Source organism: Schistocerca nitens, chromosome 3 (assembly GCF_023898315.1).
Source record: "Schistocerca nitens isolate TAMUIC-IGC-003100 chromosome 3, iqSchNite1.1, whole genome shotgun sequence".
Lineage (NCBI taxonomy): Eukaryota > Metazoa > Arthropoda > Insecta > Orthoptera > Acrididae > Schistocerca > Schistocerca nitens.
In genome coordinates, this window is record NC_064616.1 from 948,238,060 (window position 1) to 948,260,992 (window position 22,933).

General features: G+C 39.6%; 1 protein-coding gene across 3 annotated transcripts in view; it reads right to left on the bottom strand.

Moving 5' to 3' along the window:
* The window catches only part of LOC126249025 (high mobility group protein HMG-I/HMG-Y-like), a 35,273-nt gene that overhangs the window by 12,159 nt on the left and 181 nt on the right, over window positions 1–22,933 (bottom strand). For 2 of the 3 annotated variants that reach the window (XM_049950632.1, XM_049950630.1), the window contains exon 2: window positions 22,298–22,403. In XM_049950632.1, coding sequence (XP_049806589.1) covers window positions 22,298–22,375 — 78 coding nt within the window. In that variant the 5' untranslated portion in view covers window positions 22,376–22,403. Of the gene's footprint in view, window positions 1–22,297; window positions 22,404–22,762; window positions 22,783–22,933 lie in introns of those variants that run through there. The other variant, XM_049950631.1, reaches the window with a different exon arrangement.

The following is a 22,933-nucleotide window of genomic DNA, read 5'->3' on the forward strand; positions in this document are numbered from 1 at the left end:
GAAACCGCCCTGGCACAGATATTAGGCCACGTGACTTCAGGACCCGGCCCAACCCAACCACTGACACACCATACATTCCAGCAGCTTACAAAGAACGCCGGTGTGGCTGATGAGCCAATAGCTATCCACATCAAGCAGGTTTTTGCCGAGTCTGAGCACTGATATGATGGTGCTCTCGCCAGTGCGATGGAAAGAAGCCATCACACCAGATCCGGTCTGACACAATATGGGCAATGAGCTAGGGCACTGAAGAGCTCCCACTCTGTAAATGGGGTGTTATAAGGATCACTGTGACGTGTAGTGAATGAGAGGACTCACTTCCATCCACCGTTTGAGAGTACGATAGGCTTGGGGGGGGGTTGTAATTCTCTGATACAGAGGGGCGAGCATAGTGTTCAGCAAAGTGCTCAGGAATTGCATTTGCGTCGGTAGATAACACGCCATTTATGTTAACACTGGGAACACCTGTTTGAGCCTGGTACCCAAAAACTTGTTTGACCTTTGCCCAGACTTTGGAACACCTTCCTACGTACTGCGCCCAATTGTCGAGACATTTCTCCCACCACCACTGTTTCCATTGTTTATTAAGCTGGCGAATGTGGGCACGAAGCTGTTTAAATGTAGAGCTCGCCGGCACCCCTTAATTGCCTCAGCGACTTCCTGTGACCACCAAGGGACTGTCTTTCGCCAGGGGCACCCTAAAGAACGAGGTATCGCGTTTTCCACCACAGAAACAATTGTTTTAGTTACCATATCGATGTTACCATGTGGGGGTGATTCAACAGTGACAGCAGGCATCCCATTCTGCCTTGTTTAAAGCCCTTGAGGCAGGCATCCGTGCACCTGACACCGGGGCAGTGACAGGAAGATGGAGAAGTGGTCACTACCACATAGGTCATCATGTGCTCTCCAGTGGATAGATGGGAGAACACCAGGACTGCAAACCGGGAGATCAATGGCCGAATATGTGCCATGAGCCACACTGAAATGTGTGGGGGGCTTTCGACATCCCTGCCTCTGCCAGTAAGCACAGTGCCACCTCACAAGGGGATATGAGCGTTAATCTCCCCAAAGTAGGAAAGGTTTAGGGAGTTAATCAGTGCAGCCAATGCGTTCAGGAGTACTGCACCATTTAGAGGAAAAGATACATTACAGACAGTTATTTCCTGCATCGTCCTTATCCTGACAGCCACGGCTTCAAGAGGGATTTGAAGCAGCACAGGTTCGCTGCATACTGAGTTCAGGACAGACACAAACTCCACCTGACACTGTTATAGTCACTACGGTTCTTTTAATACCCCCCCCCCCCCCCCCCGATAGCTGCAGAGGGCAGGGGTCAACATTGCCAGGAACCAGGTTTCCTGAAGGGCTATGCAGAAAGCTGGTGTAGAGCTTAACAATTACCGTAGCTAAGCCAGGTGGCAGAAAAAACCGCCGCAATTCCACTGGAGGATGACCGTATCATGAGGCTGGGAAGGCATGAAGTCCGCAAGGAGGCAGGTTATGACTCAGGGTCACCTGCTGCCACCAATTGAGTATTCGTAGCCATTTCAATGGTGGTTGAGGCGCCAGTGAGATCCAGATCCACAGGGGACACCAAGGTCTCCACCGCATCCTCAGATGCGGAACTCATAGGGTGTGGTGGTGTTGGGGCCACCAGAGGCTCCTGGTTCTTAGCAGACTACTACTAAGTTTGCTTGCTCTCCCTTCTCTTTAGGGGCTTGCTGGGAAGATTTCTCTGAAGCAGCTTCAGATATGGAGGAAGACAGTGAAGTTATTCATTCAGCTTTCCGCTCCTTGAGCCATTGGCAAGTGTCTGCTGTGGCATTAGTGGAGTCTTGGAAGAGAGGGCCCCCAAGGGACCCCTTCCACACGAGAGGAGCTGGAAGAGGCTGTTGCTTCTCCAGCAGGGGGGAGGGGACCAATGTCCACTGCACTTGGGTGGGTGGAGGGGGGGCTTGCTCCCAAAGTAAGTGCTTTGGGAGCAATGGAGGAAGATTTGCCCCCTATCACCAAGGAGGCAGATGTATTCCGGTGGCTCGGAGGGCCCACTGTTCGTTGCACAGAGTGAGGAACCACTGGCACCTGGGACGGCAATGGTGATGTAGTTGCAGCGTATGTCGACATCAACCAAATGGGGTGTAATCTTTCAAATTTATGTTTAGATTCTGTGTAAGTTCCGATCCAGGGTCTGGTACCCCACAATTTTCCACTCCTTTTGGAGTACTGGGCAGTCTGGCTGGCAGGGAGACTGGTGCTCTCCACAGTTGATGCAAGTGGGACGAGGCGCATGAGCAGTATCTGGGTGCAGTGAATGTCCACAGTGCCTGAACTGCCAGCACTTAATGCGTCACATAAGGGGAGGGACATATGGTTTAACATCACAGCGGTAAACTATCACCTTGACCTTTTCAGGGAAGGAATCGCCCTCAAAGGCCAAGATTAAGGCACTGGTAGCAATCCTGTTGTCTTTGGATCCCCTGTAAATGCACCAGATGAAGTGAACACCCTGCTGTTGTCAATTGGTGCTTAGCTCCTTGTCAGACTGCAAGAGGAGACAGCAATGGAAAATGATCCCCTGGACCATATTGAGGCTTTCATGGGGAGTGACAGAAAATAGAATATCACCCAGCTTGTCACAGGCGAGTAACGCTTGGGATTGGGGTGGGGATGCTGTCTGAATCAAGACTGCACCGTTTCGCATCTTTGGCAGCGCCGTCACTTCTCCAGACTTATCCTAAAGGTGTTCAACAAAAAAATTTAGGCTTCGTAGGTAGAAAGGAGTCCCCATCAGTTCTGCTAACAGGTTAAAAACTGAGGCGAATATGGCTCTGTTCTGTAGCTCTACATTCCTCCCACGGTGTAGCAAGGAAGGTAAACAGTTTAGGGTCATACCTGTCGGCATTGTATTCGATCTTGCCCTTCTTAGAGACTGCCGATGCCGTTCGGTCACCAGCAAGAGATTACTTAGTCCGCTTCACTGCGGGTCATCCACCATCCCCACTCCGATAAGGGGCTCTCCCCACAGGCGCCACCCAGCCACAGCAAATGCCAACTGGCATGATGCCCCAAGGCATCTACTCCTTGGCATACACGGGAAGATTACAGCTCAGGCATCAGCAGTGCAATCCCTGTGTTGTCAGGGGGCTACCACCAAATGGGTACATGACAGCCCCACCACAACGGACTGGCTACCGTGCTGGATATTGGGCGCAGAGAAATCCAACATTGTCATGGGGGGTTAAAACAGGACAGGAGACAATGGAAGAAGATGACATACACCAGAAAGTGTCCTCGCCCAAATAGTTGAATCTCAGGTGGAGATGCAAAGCCATGACAAGAGATTCAGCAGATCGAATCTAAGGGCACTATGGATAACTCTTGCACCATGTAACGCGTCCTTCCCCATATGGCCCACACATCTGTAGAATTTTGAAAGTTGCAGGTCAATCCATAGAATGGGATCGGAACTCCGAGTGCCAAAAAGTGAAAGACTCCTTTTAGTCACCTCTTACGACAGGCGGGAATACCTCGGGCCTATTCTAACCCACGGACCCGCAGAGGGTGGCTTCTTCTGTTCACCTGAAGTGATTGTTTTTGCTAGCGCTGTTTTGGTCTTGTTTAGCTTTTTATGATGGCAAGTTTTAAGTGAAGAACGTGCAGCTCTGAAATTTAATTTTCTGCTTGGTAAAAATGCTGCTGAAACTGTTTTAATACTGAAAACAGCTTACCAAGATGACACTATGGGAAAAATTGTGTACAGGTGGTTTGCTTGATTAAAAATGGCAAGATGTCGATTGACGACGACCCTTGTTCTGGACGTCCAATTGCTTGAATCTATGAAAATATTGAAAAAATTTGAGAGCTTGTGCTCACAAGAGCATTGACAAATGTTTATTTGGAAGCGTTCATCAAAAACGACCCGATTTGTGGCAGAGAGGACACTAGTTTTTCCACCACAACACACTTGAACGAACAGCCATCTCAAACAGTTTTTGGCTAAAAATGGCAAGGCTCCAGTACTCCACACACCTTATTCGCCTGACTTGGCTCCATGCGACTTTCTTAGTTTCACACATGAAAAGGAGCATGAAAGGATATCGATTTCACAACCGTGAAAAGTTAAGAAAAAACGAGGGAGGAGCTGTCGGCCAATTCTTAAGACGACTACAAAAAAGTTTCAAGCAGTGGAAGCAGCAGAGGGACAAACATATTAGTTTTAATGGAGAGTATTTTGAATGGGATAAGGTTGTTTTTTAAACCATTTGAAAATATATAGCTTTTAAAAAATAATTCAACTTTTTTGGGTACCCATGTAGATATTAATGATAGACAAAGGGTTGAAGTTCACAGATGGGAGACAAAGGGTTGAAGTTCACAGATGGGAAGGTGGTGTTTGCTGCCATGTCAGCAGCACTGCTATCGTGTTCTGTCAGTATCCTTCAACTGGAAACACTTTTTACATCTCTCAATGCTTATTATTCTTTGGCTGGTTCCCATTTTGCATGATTTATGTTATGTGGTCTCATCACTATGAATTTCAACTGAAGGAAGTAGTCACAATCATTTAATTCTATAATTATACACCATTTTACTCCCGAAGCAATTTTAGCACTATTGACCACATTCTGACCGTTAGTGAAGTGATAAGCAGAGCAAATGAATACCAACTGCCTCTCTGCATTGCCTTTGTTGACTTTGAAAAGGCATTTGACTCCGTTAGCCATGTAGCTGTCCTCCAAGCTTTGAGTGAGCAAGGAGTGGGAGCAGCATACATTGAAGTGCTCAGGAAAATATACGAGAATTCTTCAGCTTATGTTAACATCGGCGAATCAACTCGAGAATTCCGCATCATGAGGGGTGTCAAGCAAGGCGATCCCATCTCCCCAAAACTGTTCTCTGCTGTATTGGAAATGGCTATGTCAAAGCTGAGCTGGGAAGGTAAGGGAATTAGAATTAATGGAAGAAGGCTTACCAACTTGAGATTTGCTGATGATATTGCCTTACTGGCCAAAGACTTCGCAGAGCTCCAAAACTTAGTTACAGATCTTGCATAGGAATGTCAGCTGGTTGGCTTGAACATGAACCTTTCCAAAACAAAAGTAATATCCAACAAATGGGTCCCAGCTGGAGATGTGAAAGTCAAGAACAACCTACTAGAAGAGGTCAGTGAATATGTCTACCTTGGCCAGATTATAAATATCAAGGGAGACGTAAGGCCAGAAATCTATCGACACATCAAGCTTGGCTGGCAAGCATTTGGGAAGAATTCAAAAGTATTCAGATCAAAAATGCCAGTAAATCTGAAGAAAGCAGTATTTGATCAATGCATTCTTCCTGTGATGATGTATGGCTGCGAGACATGGACACTGAACTCATTCACAAAAGGGAAACTTAGGACAGCACAGAGAGCCATGGAGAGATCAATGCTGGGCTATACAAGAAAGGACAGGAAAAGGGCAGATGACATCCGGTCTGTGATTAAGGTTAATGACATCTTAGAGAGAGTAGGTTCCTTGAAATGGCAGTGGGCTGGCCACATTGCAAGAAGAAAAGACAACAGATGGACGAAGCTAGTACTGGAGTGGAGTCCGAGAGAGCACCGGAGGCCTAGAGGAAGACCACCAGACAGATGGGACAAAGACATCAAGAAGATCGCTGGTAACACCTGGCAGAGAACTGCCCAAGACCGTCCCACTTGGAGAAGACTTCTGAAAGCCTACCTGAATCCACAACTCGAAGAGGCCACATCATATAATGATTGAATTGGCTGATGATGATGATTTGTTGTACAAGTAATGCAAACTGGAAAGTGCTATATCAATAATGTGGGAGAATAGTTTATTTCAAGCCAGTAAACTCCCACATAAATATGATAGCATATGCTCTGTCATATCAGTCTGACAGATTCACACTGTACAAAACCCTACTTTCAAGATTTACTGGCACTCTTATTATGCAATTCTGTCAATACTTCACCCATACGAACACGTGTGGGGTTAAATAAACCCCACAGTAGCTCTGATACATTGGAAGCGTTTTTACATAAATTCCAGTCATGATTTTCACATACCTTTCAACCAACTGTCCCTCCCTGCAACAATGTTAAATCTCCCAATGTCACACATTGTCTTACTGAGTAAATGTGCATCTGCTAACACCCAAGTTAAAAATACACCACGTGATAATGTAGCCACTGAACTTTGGAAACAGATTGCAGATTCTAACACTAATGACTGCCTTCCTACTCTAGGCATGTCTTTGAACTAGTAATTTCCTGTAGGGGAGGGGGGTGTTAGATTTAAGCCAGTACAGGTATGAGCTTCAGTGAGTTAACTTTTGCCCTTAGAAAATAAAAGTGTAGTCCACACACCTAACCTTGTCTTTCTTTGGAGCACACCTGAGAAGGTAAACAGCATACATAACAATTATATGGAATAACTACCTTCTTATTCAAGCAGCTATTCATGAAACTATTATTCAGTCAGACATTGGTGGCTTTTACTTTCACAGTGTAATTTCCAGATTACTAATACTAGTCTAACTAGCCTACCAAGAAATAATTTCTGTAAATAAATATTCCTGAAATTCAGTACAGAAGTTTAGTAGCTTGAATTTTTCTAATTCCAAAAATGTCTACTTCTACTAAAAACTTTATTAATTAGTCAATTTGGAAAACTCAAGTTTTCAGCAAATTTTGGTGGGCTATGGGAATCCCCATGGAAGCAAGAATAGTTTACATGAAATCATACCTATAATTTTGTCTTTTCTGGTAATACAGGTCATCGTTAAATCAACTTACTGTTTTGTTATTAGAATTATGCATTTTCTCATGTTAATATGCAATACTAATTTTTATTTTTAGGTATGTCTATAAGTATGCAGGTTAGTGATTCAATCAGTTTATGACTTGCATTCATTACATCAATACCACAGACAGTTTTGTGTTACAAAATATACAATCAGCCCTTGTAAATGTCGTGTGACTAGGGCTTCCCGTTGGGTAGATGGTTCGCTGGGTGCAAGTCTTTTGATTTGACACCACTTCGGTGACTTGGTCGTCAATGGGGATGAAAAATGATAATGATTAGGGCAACACAACACCCAGTCTGATCAACCATTAATTAATCCATGGGTACAGCTTACCAATCTGGCTTAAATATTGAGACTTTAGACATCAAAGGCTGATCATAATAAAACGAAACTGTGTTGCAATAAATATGAAGAAATTGGAAAGCACGAGCTCTAGTTGTGTGTGTATTCTTTAGCCCAGTGCAGTGCATTTTTAGATCCAATAGGGTTGTAGCTATTTCAAACTATAGTAATAATAATTTTCCATGTAAATATGATGTCAGTTTCTGCTCCTTACAATGCAAAACAAACTTTCCAGCATGTACTTTCCACCTTGTGTACTTTTATAAAATGTTCAAGACTGTTCAGCAGGGACATTTTAATGTCCTATTTATGCATTTTGTCTCATATATTGTCTGAAGAATTGCGGTTTCATCTAAAATAATTCAACAAATAATTATTAATTTAACCCTACTACTGCACTTATATTTTGTCTACAGGCATGAATGGGAAGCAGCAGTTGAGAAGGGAGTAAAACAAGGTTAAAGACTTTCCTCAACATTTTTCAGTCTGTACAGTGACCACATAGAAAGGGGAACAAATTAGAAAACTATGAGATTAACATGATCATGTAGCAGTTGCTGCTCATACTCTTCACTGTATCTGTATTTTGAAACCAAGAATGTTTCTTCTTGTATTCTTGTGACTTGACACTTACCACACTATTCATGTAATTTAATATCCAAGCCAAGTGTGCATCTTTCATTAACAGGTCTCCAGTTACAGATCTTAGACCCACCTTCCGTATCATCATTCACATCTTCATTCATTTCATGAACTACACAAATATGTTATCTGTAACTAATAGCTGTCCTGCCCAAGTGGCCAAATGTTCTGTAATCTTCCATTAACATACTTGCTGCAACTGGTGATACATGACAACACATGGTGACACTGACTGTCATAATAATTATTTCCATTTAACAGGAAGCAAGTCTCACTACATCAAAACTCACCAGCGGGCCTGAATAATTGCAGCGATGTTCCTGTAAATGACGTACAAAATGAAAGTAATTACAGGTGTTGTCTTGGCATTTCTCCCCACAAATGGACTGAAGTCAGGTGTTGGGCCCGTGTGTATTGCTACTACTTTATTGCTGACTGCAGTGGGCTGTCCTCTTTGTGGACTTTGGACAAAAATGTCATGGTGTTGCAGCAGCGTTTGGTTGAAGTTTCTCTAGAGTTTTCACATCAAATGTCCTGCGAAGAAGTTTGGCGGGTTTCTCTTCGAACCGCTTGCTCGGCCACCTCCTATCGTACACACCGCGTAATTGAGATAGTTGTCAATTTTCAGTTTACATTTTGTGTGCAGGAGAAACAGCATTCCCACTGCCAGCATACAGAAGACAATCTGGGTTGCCACACATCACACAGATGACCGGTTTTTCCAATTTTGAAACATTCACCCTACAGTAGTGTGGCCCTAGTGAACATGCAGCCTCTGTCACAGCATATTTGTTCAGCATCACTCACAGTGCAGGTGGCTGATTCCACACTGCTTTTGATGTCTATCATCGGTAGTGATGTTGGTGTCAGGGCTATGTTTAGTCCTTTCACTAAACAGCATTGCTGCATCATCAGTCTCTCTCTGATAAGTTGATCACATAGGTTCATGTGTCAATTCTTGATGCACTGTTAGCCTGTTGTACTCGCATGACAGTGTCAACCCATTCCCAAAAACTGGGAAAGAATGCTGACACAATCTTGAGGTGGAGGTGGTAACAGCCAAAGTATACACAACATTAAGCAGAGCAGCAGTCATTAGGAACCACTTTTCAATGACAACTAGACTAGGAAACCTCAGACTGCCTATCGAGTACCTTTACAGCCACAAATGAAGAGGCTGGACAAGAAGCAGATCAAGGAGTGGCTGTTCTGCTCACTCACATTTCTGCCTAGAGTCAATATAGTACTTGATAGCATCTTTTGTCTAGATATCCCACCACATAAGGACTGCAGCAGTCAGTCACATCACAAGATCCGCCAGCTTGGCACTGGTAAGATACAGAATTTGCTATACTTGTCATTGATTACCTACAACCTAAAAAAACTATTAGGTACTCATCTCAAGACAATTCTCTCACTTTATTTCTATGTCTGAAAGATGTCCAATACAAGTTTTGTGGAAGTTGCATAAGAGTGCTACTAGTAGCACCACTAGGAGGGTACAAATCACATTTGCTTTAAATATATGCTTTAATGGTCATGAGTGTCAGTTACTTTTGAGATTGGACATGGTGAGTTGATGTTAGTCAAGAATATCTTTAGGGCAACAAAGACACCAATATCAACACCTCACTGAGGTTGAATGAGGTCATGTAATAGGGCTATGATATTGTAGAAATACTTGGCAGGAATGTAGCCACTGTACAAGACTGGGCTCCAGATGGTTACATGGCACTACCGAGAGGTAAGACCATTTTGTTTGGCATACGACTGTTGGATCATACTGCACATGCAGCAGCATCTGAGCAGCGGTTTGCAATACAGTAACGATGAACAGTTACAGATATGCTACCTCATAGCCAGCTCCGAACCAGACACCCTGTAAGTGTGCTTTCCACTGATCCCAAACCACCACCATTTGTGACTTCAGTGGTGTCAAGCAATTGAGTTCACAGGAGGACAGGGTGGAGGTCTATTGTGTTTTCTGATGAAAGCTGGTTCTGCCTCAGTGCCAGCCATGGCCATGTGTTGACCAGGAGGTGCCAGTTGAGGGCCTTCAGCCAAGCTGTCTGCATGCTAGACACACCAGACCTATACCTGGAGTTATGGCCCAGTGTTCAATTTCATATGACAACCGTCACACACTTGTGTTTATCCCATACATCCTGACTGCAAATGTTATGTCAACCTGGAGATTCACCCTTCACCCTGCTGTGCTGCCATTCACGAACAGCAATCCAGGTTTTTTTTGTTTTTCTCCAAAATGATAACACTTGTCCACATACCATTGTTGTAACCTAACATGCTCTACGTGTTGACATTTTGCCTGGCCTGCTCGATCACCAGATCGCCTCTAACTCAGCACATATGGGAATCTCACAACTCCAGCATCATCCACAAACAGCATTAACTCTTTGAATTGACCAGCCTAGTGCAAACGGTATGGAACACCATCCCACAAACTGATACCTGGCACCTGTACAACATAATACATGTATATTTACATGCTTGCATTCAACATTCTGGCAGTTACATTGGTTATAAGTCTATCAGCATTTTACATCTGCAATGACTTCTCACGTTACATTAACCTGTGATCTTGCAATTTCAATCAAATATGTTACCTAGACAAATTTATTCCCAAAATTTCATTACTCTACATTAATTATTTTTTGGTGTTTGATTCCCCCCCCCAGTCATTATACGTTGTTAGGCAATTTAATTTTTTAGTCCTACACGCACCAACTCAACAATTATGACCCCTGGGACAAATTTCATTTCATATTCACATTTATGTTAAAGGGGTAATGCCAGTCCCATTCAGATTATATGTTGCACCTGTATCACAGAAGAAAGGTACCCGACAGTCAAATTTTTTATCTCATAATGCCTTAGGATTTTTCATCTTAATAAAATGGAAATGTATACCTCACAATACACATACATACTATTAACAGTATTAGAACAGGACAGGTGGTTGGCTGAAGCCTTGCTATAGAACTGTCCTGGCATTTGCCTGAAATGGTTTAGTAAAAACCTCATCAGGATGGCCTGACAGATTAAACACTCCTCCCAAATATGAAGTCACCACCTTAATAACTGCACTGCCTCATTCACCATGTCCCTATACTGTGTGTTCCACTCAAAACTTATCAGCTTTGTATGTCGTCATGATTCACTGAGAGCAGAAAGGCTTCAATGAATTCAGTTTCCAGTGTCAACTCTCAATAGTCATCACCACAAAATTTATATGACTGACCTACTGGTGATTTTATCATCTGGATCTTAAGGCTGGCCAGTGAGCACAACTGACTTTGTTGTTAGCTGCACTTATCTGCAAATGAACTTCAGCCTCCCAATGGTTATGGCCTCCAATTTACTTTAACATGACAGCCACTGTGTTCAGTAGAAGTTACAAATAATATATACGCTGATATGAAACTGCCTGGCAGATTAAAACTGTGTGCCGGACCGAGACTAACTCAGGACCTTTGCCTTTTGGGGGCAAGTGCTCTACCATCTGAGCTACCCAAGCATGACTCGTCTTCACAGCCTGAATTCTACCAGTACCTCGCCTCCTACCTTACAAATTTCACAGAAGAGCTTCTGTGAAGCTTGGAAGGTAGGAAACGAGGTACTGGTATAACTGATGATGAACAGATTATGGGGCATTTAACTGCAAGGTTACCAGCACCCGTGCAAATTCCCAACCTTTGCTCAGTCCAATCTCACCACTTGCATGAATGATGATAAAATGATGAGGACTACAGAAACACCGAGTCATCTCGAGGCAAATGAAAATCCCTGACCCCGCCAGGAATCAAGCCCAGGACGCCTTGGTAGAATTGAGGCTGTGAGGATAGGTCATGACTCGTGCTTGGGTAGCTCAGATGGTAGAGCACTTGTCAACGAAAGGCAAAGGTCTCAAGTACCAGTCTCGGTCCGGCACACAGTTTTAATCTGCCAGGAAGTTTCATATCAGTGCACACTCCATTGCAGAGTGAAAATCTCATTCTGAATATATATGCTGTTTGCATAACTTTTAAACTTCTATTCACTTTCAACTGGTAGGCATATTATTTTACTGAAAAATGTTGGCAATGCTAGTACATGTCAGAATGGAGCTAGCTCTTAACATGCCCCAGAATATTTAGTGAGTGGAATGAACATTCAGTGTAGTATTCCTTCCTCATCTGAAGACCCGAGCCTCAGTACATTTTCCATGATGTCTACAAATTCTATGTTGAGAAAACTATATAAAACCATTAAAACAGTATTATGTAATATTAAAAAATTTTCCCACTTAATTCTTGCAATATTTTATTAAACAGATCAATTCTTAGAGAAGGAAACAGCAACCACCCATTTTCAATAATGCCATTTATTCACATAAATAGCACTCTTCTGTCTTCAACCAAAATGTTCACTATCAGATGGCTGATCACATTAAGGTACATATTTATTGTTTCTATTACTTTTCAATTTTTATTCCCTTTGTGGTGTGCCCTACAACCAAAATGTGAGGAACAGCCTCTTTTACTGTAGCTTTACTTAATAACAAATTAAAATAATGTAAACACATTTCTGCATCTACATATATTGTTTTCAATCATTAGTAGGTACAATTACAGTTAAAAAGGCTATTTCTCACATGCTTTTGTTGTAGGGCACCACCATCCCAGGAATTTTCACAAAAGGAATAGAAAGTGAATAGTAATGTGAACAAGAGTAAGTGTGTGTCAATGTTAACGGCTGCCTGACAATGAACCTGTCTGTCTGAAACCAGTGATGGTGCTATTTAAGTGAATAAATAAAATTATTAAATGATGAAAACACTGCAGACAGCTAGTAAACTTTGTTTTAACTGACCACACTACAGGTTTCGCCACTTACATTCTTCGTAAATATACTGCCATTCTGACAATGCCATCGATATTTAATAACTCGTCAAATGAAGGATAATTGAGACAGGTACAAGTATATCTCAAATCAGACATGGAAGGTTTAGCCTTGCAGAAGTAGGTCCTGGTCTTCACCAGCCACTAGGAAACACTGTCCAGGTAAATAATTTCATCACATGTGAAGTGGGATGAACAGTACTCTCAACCAATTTTGTGATCTGCTGACATTCACTAGTCAGCTCCTTGCACAAACTTTGTAACCAAACTTTTAGCAAAAAGATATTCAACACCAATTCTGGTTTTATATAGTAAGTAGCCAACGTCCATTAAGTTGCATCAGGTTCCAAAAAGCCCTGAAAATTATTTTGTAGGGTCAATCATGTGACAATGACTTAATTCTTAAGTTTTGAGAGAGTTAAAAGTGTGTAAAAAGTAAGGTTGGATTTGTCTAAACTCATTAGTGGAAAACAGGTGAAATGTTAAATGGGAACATATGATTGTCATTTGCACACTCCTATCAATGCATGAAAGTCTTTTCAGCAAAGGCAATTCCAATCCAAGCAATACAGAAGGATTTACAGCTTTTTCATAGTATATTTGATGGAAGACAATCACCCAGTGGTCAAAAAATTTGACGAATATGTATGTCACTTTCAGAAATTACAATGCAGTAACTTCCAGTAAAGCATCTTTCAGAGGCTCATAAATACTTCCCAATAGCAAACTTATCCCACATCTATTTTAAGGTTTTCATCCAGACTACATGGGTTTCCATCTCTTGCACTTTAGCAATACTCAATGATAGTCAAATGAATGTTGTGCAAGCTATCTCCTTTACAGACTGATTGCATTTTCCCAGTATTCTACCAATGAACCAGCCCACAAATAGCTTTACCAAAATATGAGCCTATGTGATCATCATTAAATTCATATCCAAACAAATAATGTAAGGAAAATAAAATTCACACATGCTGCAGGTATCCTCTCCAATGTGTCAAACTCCTCTGCATTTTTCATGATATACCCTCTTCAAACACAGTCAGAAAATTTTAAGTAGGGGAACTACTTCCACTGTGTAAACTAAGTTTTCTCCCCAATCTATTCTGCACTACACTCAACAGTTCGAAGAACACACACCTGACATGTGAAGCTTCCATTGGAAATAGCAAATACATGCTTAAGTGCATGACTTCCCACACACAATGGGAAAGATTGCTGTTTTTGCCCAATGACACTTTTCACCAGCTATAGTGCATGCCTACCTGTGTTGTGCACCTCAATTACCAGCAATTTTTGACAGTAACAAAAGTACACCAAGTTTTCTGAAGGCTAGAGGAGCAGAAAGCAAGTCCTGAGGAACTTTAGTTCAAAACATATGCTTTTGAAGTCTGAACATTGCAGCAAATGAAAATAAAATTAAGCCTGATATAAATTTTTTTTCTAGAAAACAAAAGTTTCACTATGTGCCACATTTATTAATATCAAACTGAACACAGTCCCTTAGAATCATCCTTATGTAATCCATGTTTCAGACTCAATCACAAAAATGCCCTGTTTACAAACAAAAAACTTAAGGAAATCACACCTGAATCACCTATTGTTAGGTAATTTTTTTCCATGTTATACCTGCACAAATTCAACAGCATTTAACAATCATGCCCAGAGTTGTGTGTTCTCAATATCCCAAACAATATGAAACTCCAACTGTGACATACAATTTGAATATAAAATTCTAAATATCTCTGCATATCTTGCAATACAGTAGGTCTTCTTCCCCAATGTTGCACCAAAAATTGGCTTGAATAAATAACTACGAATTTACAGAGATTACTGCACAAACACTGGCAACATGTACACAACAAGAGTGCATTTTTCAGTTTGTTGAACCAGTTTTTACATGTACAGTTCTGTTTGTGCTTCATCAAAGGAGACTTTAGTGGACATAAAGGCAACAAAGTGGTGGAAGGATCAACAATGCCAGAAGAGTTACATTCAACAAAAAGCACACCAAGGATAATAAATTTGAGAAATAGTAAGTGCCGTGTACCAAGTTAGAAGTTGATTGGTGACAATATTGTACATGTTGGAACCTTAAGTATTCATCTTCAGAGATTTGATATACTAGTATTGTAAAGAGATACCTTACTGCTGTGTGTGGTTTATGAAGCACTTACATTTTCAGCACAACACTGCAAAATTTACATTCTACTGTTCCTAAAAGTAGCTATACACTCATCTCATGTTAAAGGTACACAAAGTTATAATAAAGGATATTACTTCAGTTATATCATCAAAAAAGATCTCCAATCAATAGTGACTAAATGAGAACCATGTCCCTGTTGTTGCTTTGAGAGATGGAATAATGAAGGCAGCAGATAAACAGGCAAAAAGTCCTACTTAAAAGTCCTTAATAGCTTGGGAGAGGTTGAATTTAACAGACAAAATGAGAAAATATAAAAATGCAGCAGGCAAAAGGAAACATACAGGTCTGAAAAACAAGTGAGAGAAAATGCATAATGGCTCAGCAGTAACAACCCAGAGCACAACTGCAGAAACGTCAACTACAGGAGGTATGGACACCACCTACAGGAAACTGAAGAGACATTTTGAAAAAAAGATGGCTACTATACAAAACTGTCCCAACTGGTGTGCAAGATATGAGAGAAGCGAAATACCCTCAGACTCCAAGAAGACTATCATTTCACTTCCAAATAAATATGCCAACGTGTGTCAATATTACCAAATCATTAGTTTAACACTAGAACTGCCAATGCAGTCAAAATGACTGCAACACATTTTCAAAATTTTATTTTGACAGCACTTTGTTGTATTGCAATGAAGTTCAGTGACTTCAGGTTAAAGGTCAGAATCACATATACTACATATATTTTTTCAAAAATGGTTAGGATGATAAGTATACCTAGAACCATGAGAGCAGTCATTTTGACTGCTGTATTGATTATTGTAATATAATGTCTTACAATATTACCCGTTCCTCTGGTTGAGATTAAATCTATTAATCAGTCTCTAAACAGCAATAAAACACACAATAATGGAACTCTTAATTTACGTATGTCCATTGTTTGTCTCTGCACCTCCAGTAATATTGTCATTCGTTAGCTCGTAGTAACATAGTAATAATGGCTTGCAAATCTCAGTCGCTTACCGATGCAGAATTGTTTGGCTCTCTTACATGATATTCCAGATGATGAGTAAAGCAGAATGTGACCTAGATGCAGAATACCTAAGAGAAGATGCAGACAAAGATTGCTGACAACCAAACAATCACTCTGGAAGTGGTGATTCAGACTATGCTGAAAACTTACTTGTTCAGCCAAGTTGGTAATAATTTTGAACTGTTATTTACATGCCAAAATTCAACTTTCAAATAAAATTTAGATGACAATTTAGATAACAATTACTCTCAGCACACACTTCTAATTTGAAGTTTTCTATTGCTCCAGTACAGCAGCAGAAAATGTATAACGTAAAAGAAGATATCAGAATGGACATAACACATGCCTCTCAGGACCACATACCGTATTTACTTGAATCTAAGCCGCACTTTTTTCCCGGTTTTTGTAATCCAAAAAACCGCCTGCGGCTTAGAATCGGGTGCAAAGGAAGTGGAAGTTCTGAAAAATGTTGGTAGGTGTCGCCACAACTAACTTCTGCCATCAAATATATGTCACGCTATACAGGTATGCTTTGCAGGCACAAAGATAAATACTGGCGCCAAAACCTCTGCGCCAGTAAATAAATTAAAAGGTAGAAGAATGTAAACATTATGCCATGTATTCTTTCATGTTTGCTGCTATTTCATTTAAATCCTGTCTGCCTAATAAACTACGAAACTAGAACAGCAAACGCGGAAGGATATAAATATCATGTCATGTTTATATTCTTATTATTCTTATGCTGAATAGTGACACAGTCAGAAACTAAACACGGCAACTGAATAGATTTTTAAATCTAAGATGACCCTAATTTCTGGGCAGAATGTAATGTACTAAAGGGTCGTCTGCAAAGATTTTCAAACGGAATTTTTTTTTTCGCTAAACTCTCGTTCAGAACATCATCTATCATACGCAGTCTATTATTTGGTTCTTTTTTATCATTATCAAAGAAAGCAGCAGTTTAAGTAACAACAAATAGCAGACTCTCACCACTGTTTCGCTTATGAGAATTCCTCTGTTGCTGTTGTTGTAAGCCACAGTAGCAAGCACAAAAGCAAGCCTTGCCGCGAGCGGCGACAGGTCGTAAACAGGCATTATCAGAATGTGAAACAATGCACGACACAGTACAATAATGCATTTTCAGCTTACAGTGACAAACACCTATAACAAAGAGAACGGCACTTATCAGATCAAAGCAAAATAAGCAATCAATTCAAACCAGACGAAGCATGCGAAAAAGGAAGGGTACCCGTATAAATATGGACGGAGCTCCTGACACACAGCACTGGCTACCTGGTAAAACTTAACTGTTAAGCTTGCGACTTGAACCAAACTACTGTAGCTGTATCTTCATCCATTCGACCTCAATTGTGTATCACATTACAATGGACCAACTGTTTTTCAATTTGGAGGGGCTGTCAAACTTTTCTCTCACCTTGAATTTCGAGTCAAGTTTCAGGAGCGGCTTAGATTCGGGAAATTTTTTTTCCCTTGATTTCGAGTCATTTTTCAGGTGCGCCTTAGATTCGAGTAAATACGGTAATATGTTTCTTGGTACTGATGGCATCATGGAGTGGACTGTAGCAGAGTTAGGAAAGACCACACACAACTGGCAGATTGGCAAATCAACATCGTGGTAGGTTTCTGATGCCAGTGTAGTGCGCGCATGGCATCTGTTTTGTTGGAACAATTAGACAATCAAGAAGAGAAATCCTCATGCTGCAAAGGCAATGAAGACTAATGTTTACAACTCAGATCTCTTCAAACATTCCAGTAGCATTCTTACTGTATATCAAGGCAAATGAAACAAGAATGTGCTTCTGTTTAGCACTTTGCATTCAGAATTTGAACTTCACACTGGTCTAAAAAAAACTCTTCCAGAAACAATAGATTTCTACAACCATACAAAATATGGTGGTGGTGTGGTGAATCAAATAGCAAGAAAATACGCCGTTTGAGCTGGTACTCTTAGTGGGCCAGTTCATGTATTTTATAATATTCTTGACCTGGCTGCTATCAATTAATGGATCATTTTCAAGAAAGTAACAGGGATGAGGATCACTCATCGAAATTATATCCTGAAGCTAGCAGAGGAGCTTCATATGGGATACATGGACTCTAAGAGTAACTTGGTGGAAACAGAAGCTGAATCTGTAAACACTATGGAAGGAAATAAAATAATGAGACAACGTCAAATGAAGTTTAGAAATAAGACTAGTTATATCTGCAAAAACTGCAAACAGCAACTGTGTGGCTCTTGTTCAAAGGCCATAACTAATGACATGGTATGTAGTTTCTGCTACTAAAGATATGTAATTCACATCAGTGAGTGCAAATAAACTGAATAAAAAAAAAATCAAAATTTTACAGATATGTTATGGTATGTGGGTTTGGCAAACATATTTCATGACTACATAAAATAATTACTGTAATTAATTTCACAATAATTATTACACAATAAATATGTTAGCTTCTTTACTAAAAGAATTTGAAATAAAAAATCTGTTTATTAATTAGACAAAACATTTCTAAAAACTCCTAGTTTGTGATAAATGGAAAAAATAGTAAATTTGAGAAAATTTGTACAATTGATCTTATTTTAGTTTTATAAACCTAAAACACACATTTGAAACAATAATGAGAACAAAAATAATAATTTTCATATAGCAGTCAAAATGACCACATTGGTGGTCCTAGGTATGTAACATGTTCCGTCAGTTCTACTATTAATAAGTTGTGCCTCAAACTACTCTCAGATTTACAGAATGGCACACTGGCTGAAGCTGACCTCAGGGGAAATCAATTTGTGTTCCAAATACTGAGACAATACTGACCCTACAACTTTTTTTACAAAATGGGTTAAAGAAAGGCAAATTATGTTTACACCCTCAATAAATTTAGATAATGCTTTTGATAATGTTGACTAGAATACACACATTAAAATCCTGAAGGTAGAGAGCAAATGGTTATTCACAACTTGATCAAAAACCAGACCACAACTTTAAGAAAAATGACATGAATAGAAACAGTAGTTGCTGATGCAGTAATATAGGACTGTAACTCATCCCTACTTTTACTCAGTCTGAACACTGAGCAAACTGAAGGAACCACCATGAAATCAGAACAAATGAAAAAAACTTTGGTGTTTTCTGCTAACAGTGTAACTTTTCTGTTCTTAAAAGTTGAATGGAATGGATAGCGTCTTGGAAAGAGATTATAAGATGAATATGAACGAAAGTAAAACACGGGCAATGGAATATAGTCTAAATCATTTGACACAGACAGAATTAGACTAGGAAATTAAACACTACAAGAAGATGATTTGGCTATATGGTCAGCAAAATACTGATGAAGTACACAGGCTATAGAATACAGGTTGGAAATAGTAAGAATAGCACTGCCCAGCAAGGGATATTTGTTAACTTTTAAAGTAATGATTAAGAAGTATTCTCTGAAAATATTTCTCACATGGAGCCTTGTACAGAAGTGAAACATGGGCAACAACAGTTACGACATGAAGAGATTAAAAACTTTTGAAATGTGGTGCTATAGAACACATTCAGAGGCATCAAGGAATGATCAATTTTGTGACTGAGCAAAGAGGGTTGGCACAGGGCGGGGGGTCTAGAAGTTGTGGATTCAGATCAAAGGTTGACTACAGTTAGCAGGTTCAAATTCATGTAGGTTGCAGCAGGAACTGTGCAGAGATGAGCAGGTTTGCACAAGACATAATAGCATGGAGAGCCACATTCAAATGAGTGTTCAGGCTGATAACTTATTGCCCAGATACAGCTCTTCACACCAGTCTATCCAGTGCAGGCCCCTTCATCTCTGCATAACATTGAAGCCTACATTCATCTGAACCTGCTTACTGTACTCACTCCTTTGCTCCAATTCCACAATTATGTCTCTTTACACCACATTCCATTGCCGAACTGACAATTCTTTGACGACTCAGGATATGTCTTATCATCCAGTCAATCACTTCTTTAGGGCAACTCTTGCCATATATCTCTTTCCCCAGTTCAATTCAGTACCACCTCATTTGTTATTTGAGCTACCAATCACATCATCTGCATTCCTCTATACCAAAATTCTATATTTTTCTTCATGTCTGAACTCCTAATCACTTTACTTGCATACAAGGCTACATCCCTAAAATGAAGCAAAATACATTTCACAATTTTCTGTATCTAATGAGTAACACATGGGACATGAAATTTTGAAAATGTGTGGAACTACATTTTAGAATCGCAAAATTAACAGTAACAGTGTTGACAAAATATTCACATAAAAAACAGCATTCTAATGTTGATTTCTTTGAATTTGCAAAAAATTTGAGAGATTAGTACTTCATCCTGAATCAGATTTAAGTAGCAACATTACAAACGAACAGATGTGAAACTCTACGAAACATGCCTGAATGAATACGTCAATCAGTCTACAGTTTTATTACGTCTAACATCGTAACTTTACTGCAAAACATGTATGATATGATAACATATGCAGTTTTTGAACCTATGGGCACACACATTATTCCACACCTGAAGAAGGGTATTATGTAGCAAAGCCCACAATTATGGCACAGCTATCACGGGCATGCCAACAGAACTACATTGGATCAACGTAAGGTCACTAAAGTGGTATATTGTGTATATGTCAATGGATGGTTACTGCACGGACATCTTATGGTTCAACATGAGAAAACTACAAAGATATCACTGTTGCCCCTCCCTCCTCAAGATTTTATTACTACTGGTCTACTACTGGCACAGAAATCAAGCCCCCAAAAGATGCAGAATAAAGTTTAATCATAAGAACTCTATCTAGGACTGTGGGCAGTGTTACATTTATGGACATTTTGGTTACATTTATGGACATTTTGATCACTTTGGAGATACAGTAGACAAGAAATGTCAATGAAATGAGTGTATTAAGACAAGTCAATTCAAGCCTTACTGTAAATATGAGTTTCCACACTTTTCGTGGAAAAGCATATTTAACCAGGTCATACAAAAGGAGACACCTCAACATAAAATATCTTTCGAATGTTTATCAGTACTTAGGGTACAGTTAGCTACATATTTAAAAGGAAATTGTCACAGTCCAAGTTCATAATTAGCAATGCTTAAAGATTATGAGCTCTAAAATGTGGGGTGTAAATTACTCTTGTTTAAAGAAGCCAATGTCTCTTCCTATTACATTACATGTAATCACTGCTGCTCAACACATTTGTGAATAAAACCTACCAAAATGCAGCTAATTTCACACTTTATCAACATGAAAGAAATTAAGATTTTGCACTTTTTTCTCAAACCCTCAAAAACTGAGAAAGAATGGAGTATTAACTAGGTAAATACCACTAGTTTCCAGACATACATTGCTATACTTTTTTTTAACTTGGTCCAACTGTGTGCACAACAACCATCATATTGCTACAATATACTATCTTCCAGCCTTAAAAGTTCATGCAAAACAAAAATATTTCCAGTAAATGTTTACAAGTGTAGAGAAAACAGGAAAACTACATGGTACCAGATTGAGCAAATGCTTCAATGAATAACAAATATCAAAATACTATGGCAAATTAAAAAAATATATAAAAAAATAAAAATACAAAAATCAAGAGACTTATCACTGGCTGTAAAACTTATCTCCAGACAACCACAGGACTTTTCATCAATAAAATTTAACTATGTTAATGAGTGATAAGTTTCATATATAAATAATGGTAAACAATGCATGAAAACTTATGTTTTGCAATGTTTTTAAAACCTCATAAGCCTACTGGGAACTGGTCTTCTAATAAATCTTCCGTTCCCAGTTTTCACAAAAAAACTGTTTCCATTCAACCAGTTCACCACAACACTTAAAACACCTTAATCAAATTTTATATCCAGTTTTGCCCAAAATATTCTAAGAAAGATATGAAATTTTTCTTTTTAACATATTACAAATTTCTGCAAATTTATTAATGAAAATGCAAGCCAAAGATTAAACTGCCAATTTTCCGACAACATGTACTGCAAAAGAAGAAAAAAAATTAGGATAACCAATTGAAGATATAAAATTACTGGATACAAAAGCATCGCAATTACATTACAGAAGACATGGACCCCTCTAATATTTCCATGTGACTCCCGAAGAAATCTTAGCACACGTTTTACCTCAGCAAATACAATTATGCAGCATCATGTGAGACAACCTGAGCTTTTGTTTTTGAGCACCAATATGCTACAGAAATTTGTGTATTAAATATAAATTTATTTTTAATGAGTCATTTAAATTCGATGGGAGTGTGTATTAAATATAAATTTATTTTTAATTAGACATTTAAGTTCGATGGGGGGCGATACTGCATTCATAGCAAATACTTTGTCAACTGGTCAGGCATCACAGAGTGTAACAGATTTCTGACGCTACCTTCACTTCTCCTCCTTTCGCTGGCCGCCCTCTCTTCCTTTTAGTATCTTCAGCGGCTGAAGAATCGTTATCAGACATCTTGACTTTTCTCGTGGCTATTTTGACCCTGTAATAAATAAAAGCCGTACTGAAAGACTAATTTACGTACTGTCTATCATTAGCGGACAAAATTCATAACGCGCCATTATGGCGCGAAATCTCTCCGCCTCTCAAAAAGAACCACAAAAACATAAACTGCCAATCACATTCATGATACACAGCGATGAACTTTTATCCGCACACCCATTAATACATAAATTCTATGACTGTTCGTTACGTAAATACAAACAGCACTTCAGATTCCGTGCCCGCCATTTTCAAATCAAATATTTCTACAAAGAATATTGAAGCAATAATGCCCCTATTTATAGCAGATACTAAATCCACCGATAAAGGGCGAATATATAAAACACCAAAATTATATACCTCATATCTATCACTAATTAAGTGCAAGAAAAACCTTAAAATAATTCTAGTTTCACTTGAAATTTAACTACTTCGTCAAATAATCAGGCTACACCAGTCTTCGATCCACCGGACGCCATGGTTCTACTACAAAGCTTCCACAAACGCCAATAAAGTTTTAATTCATCCTAC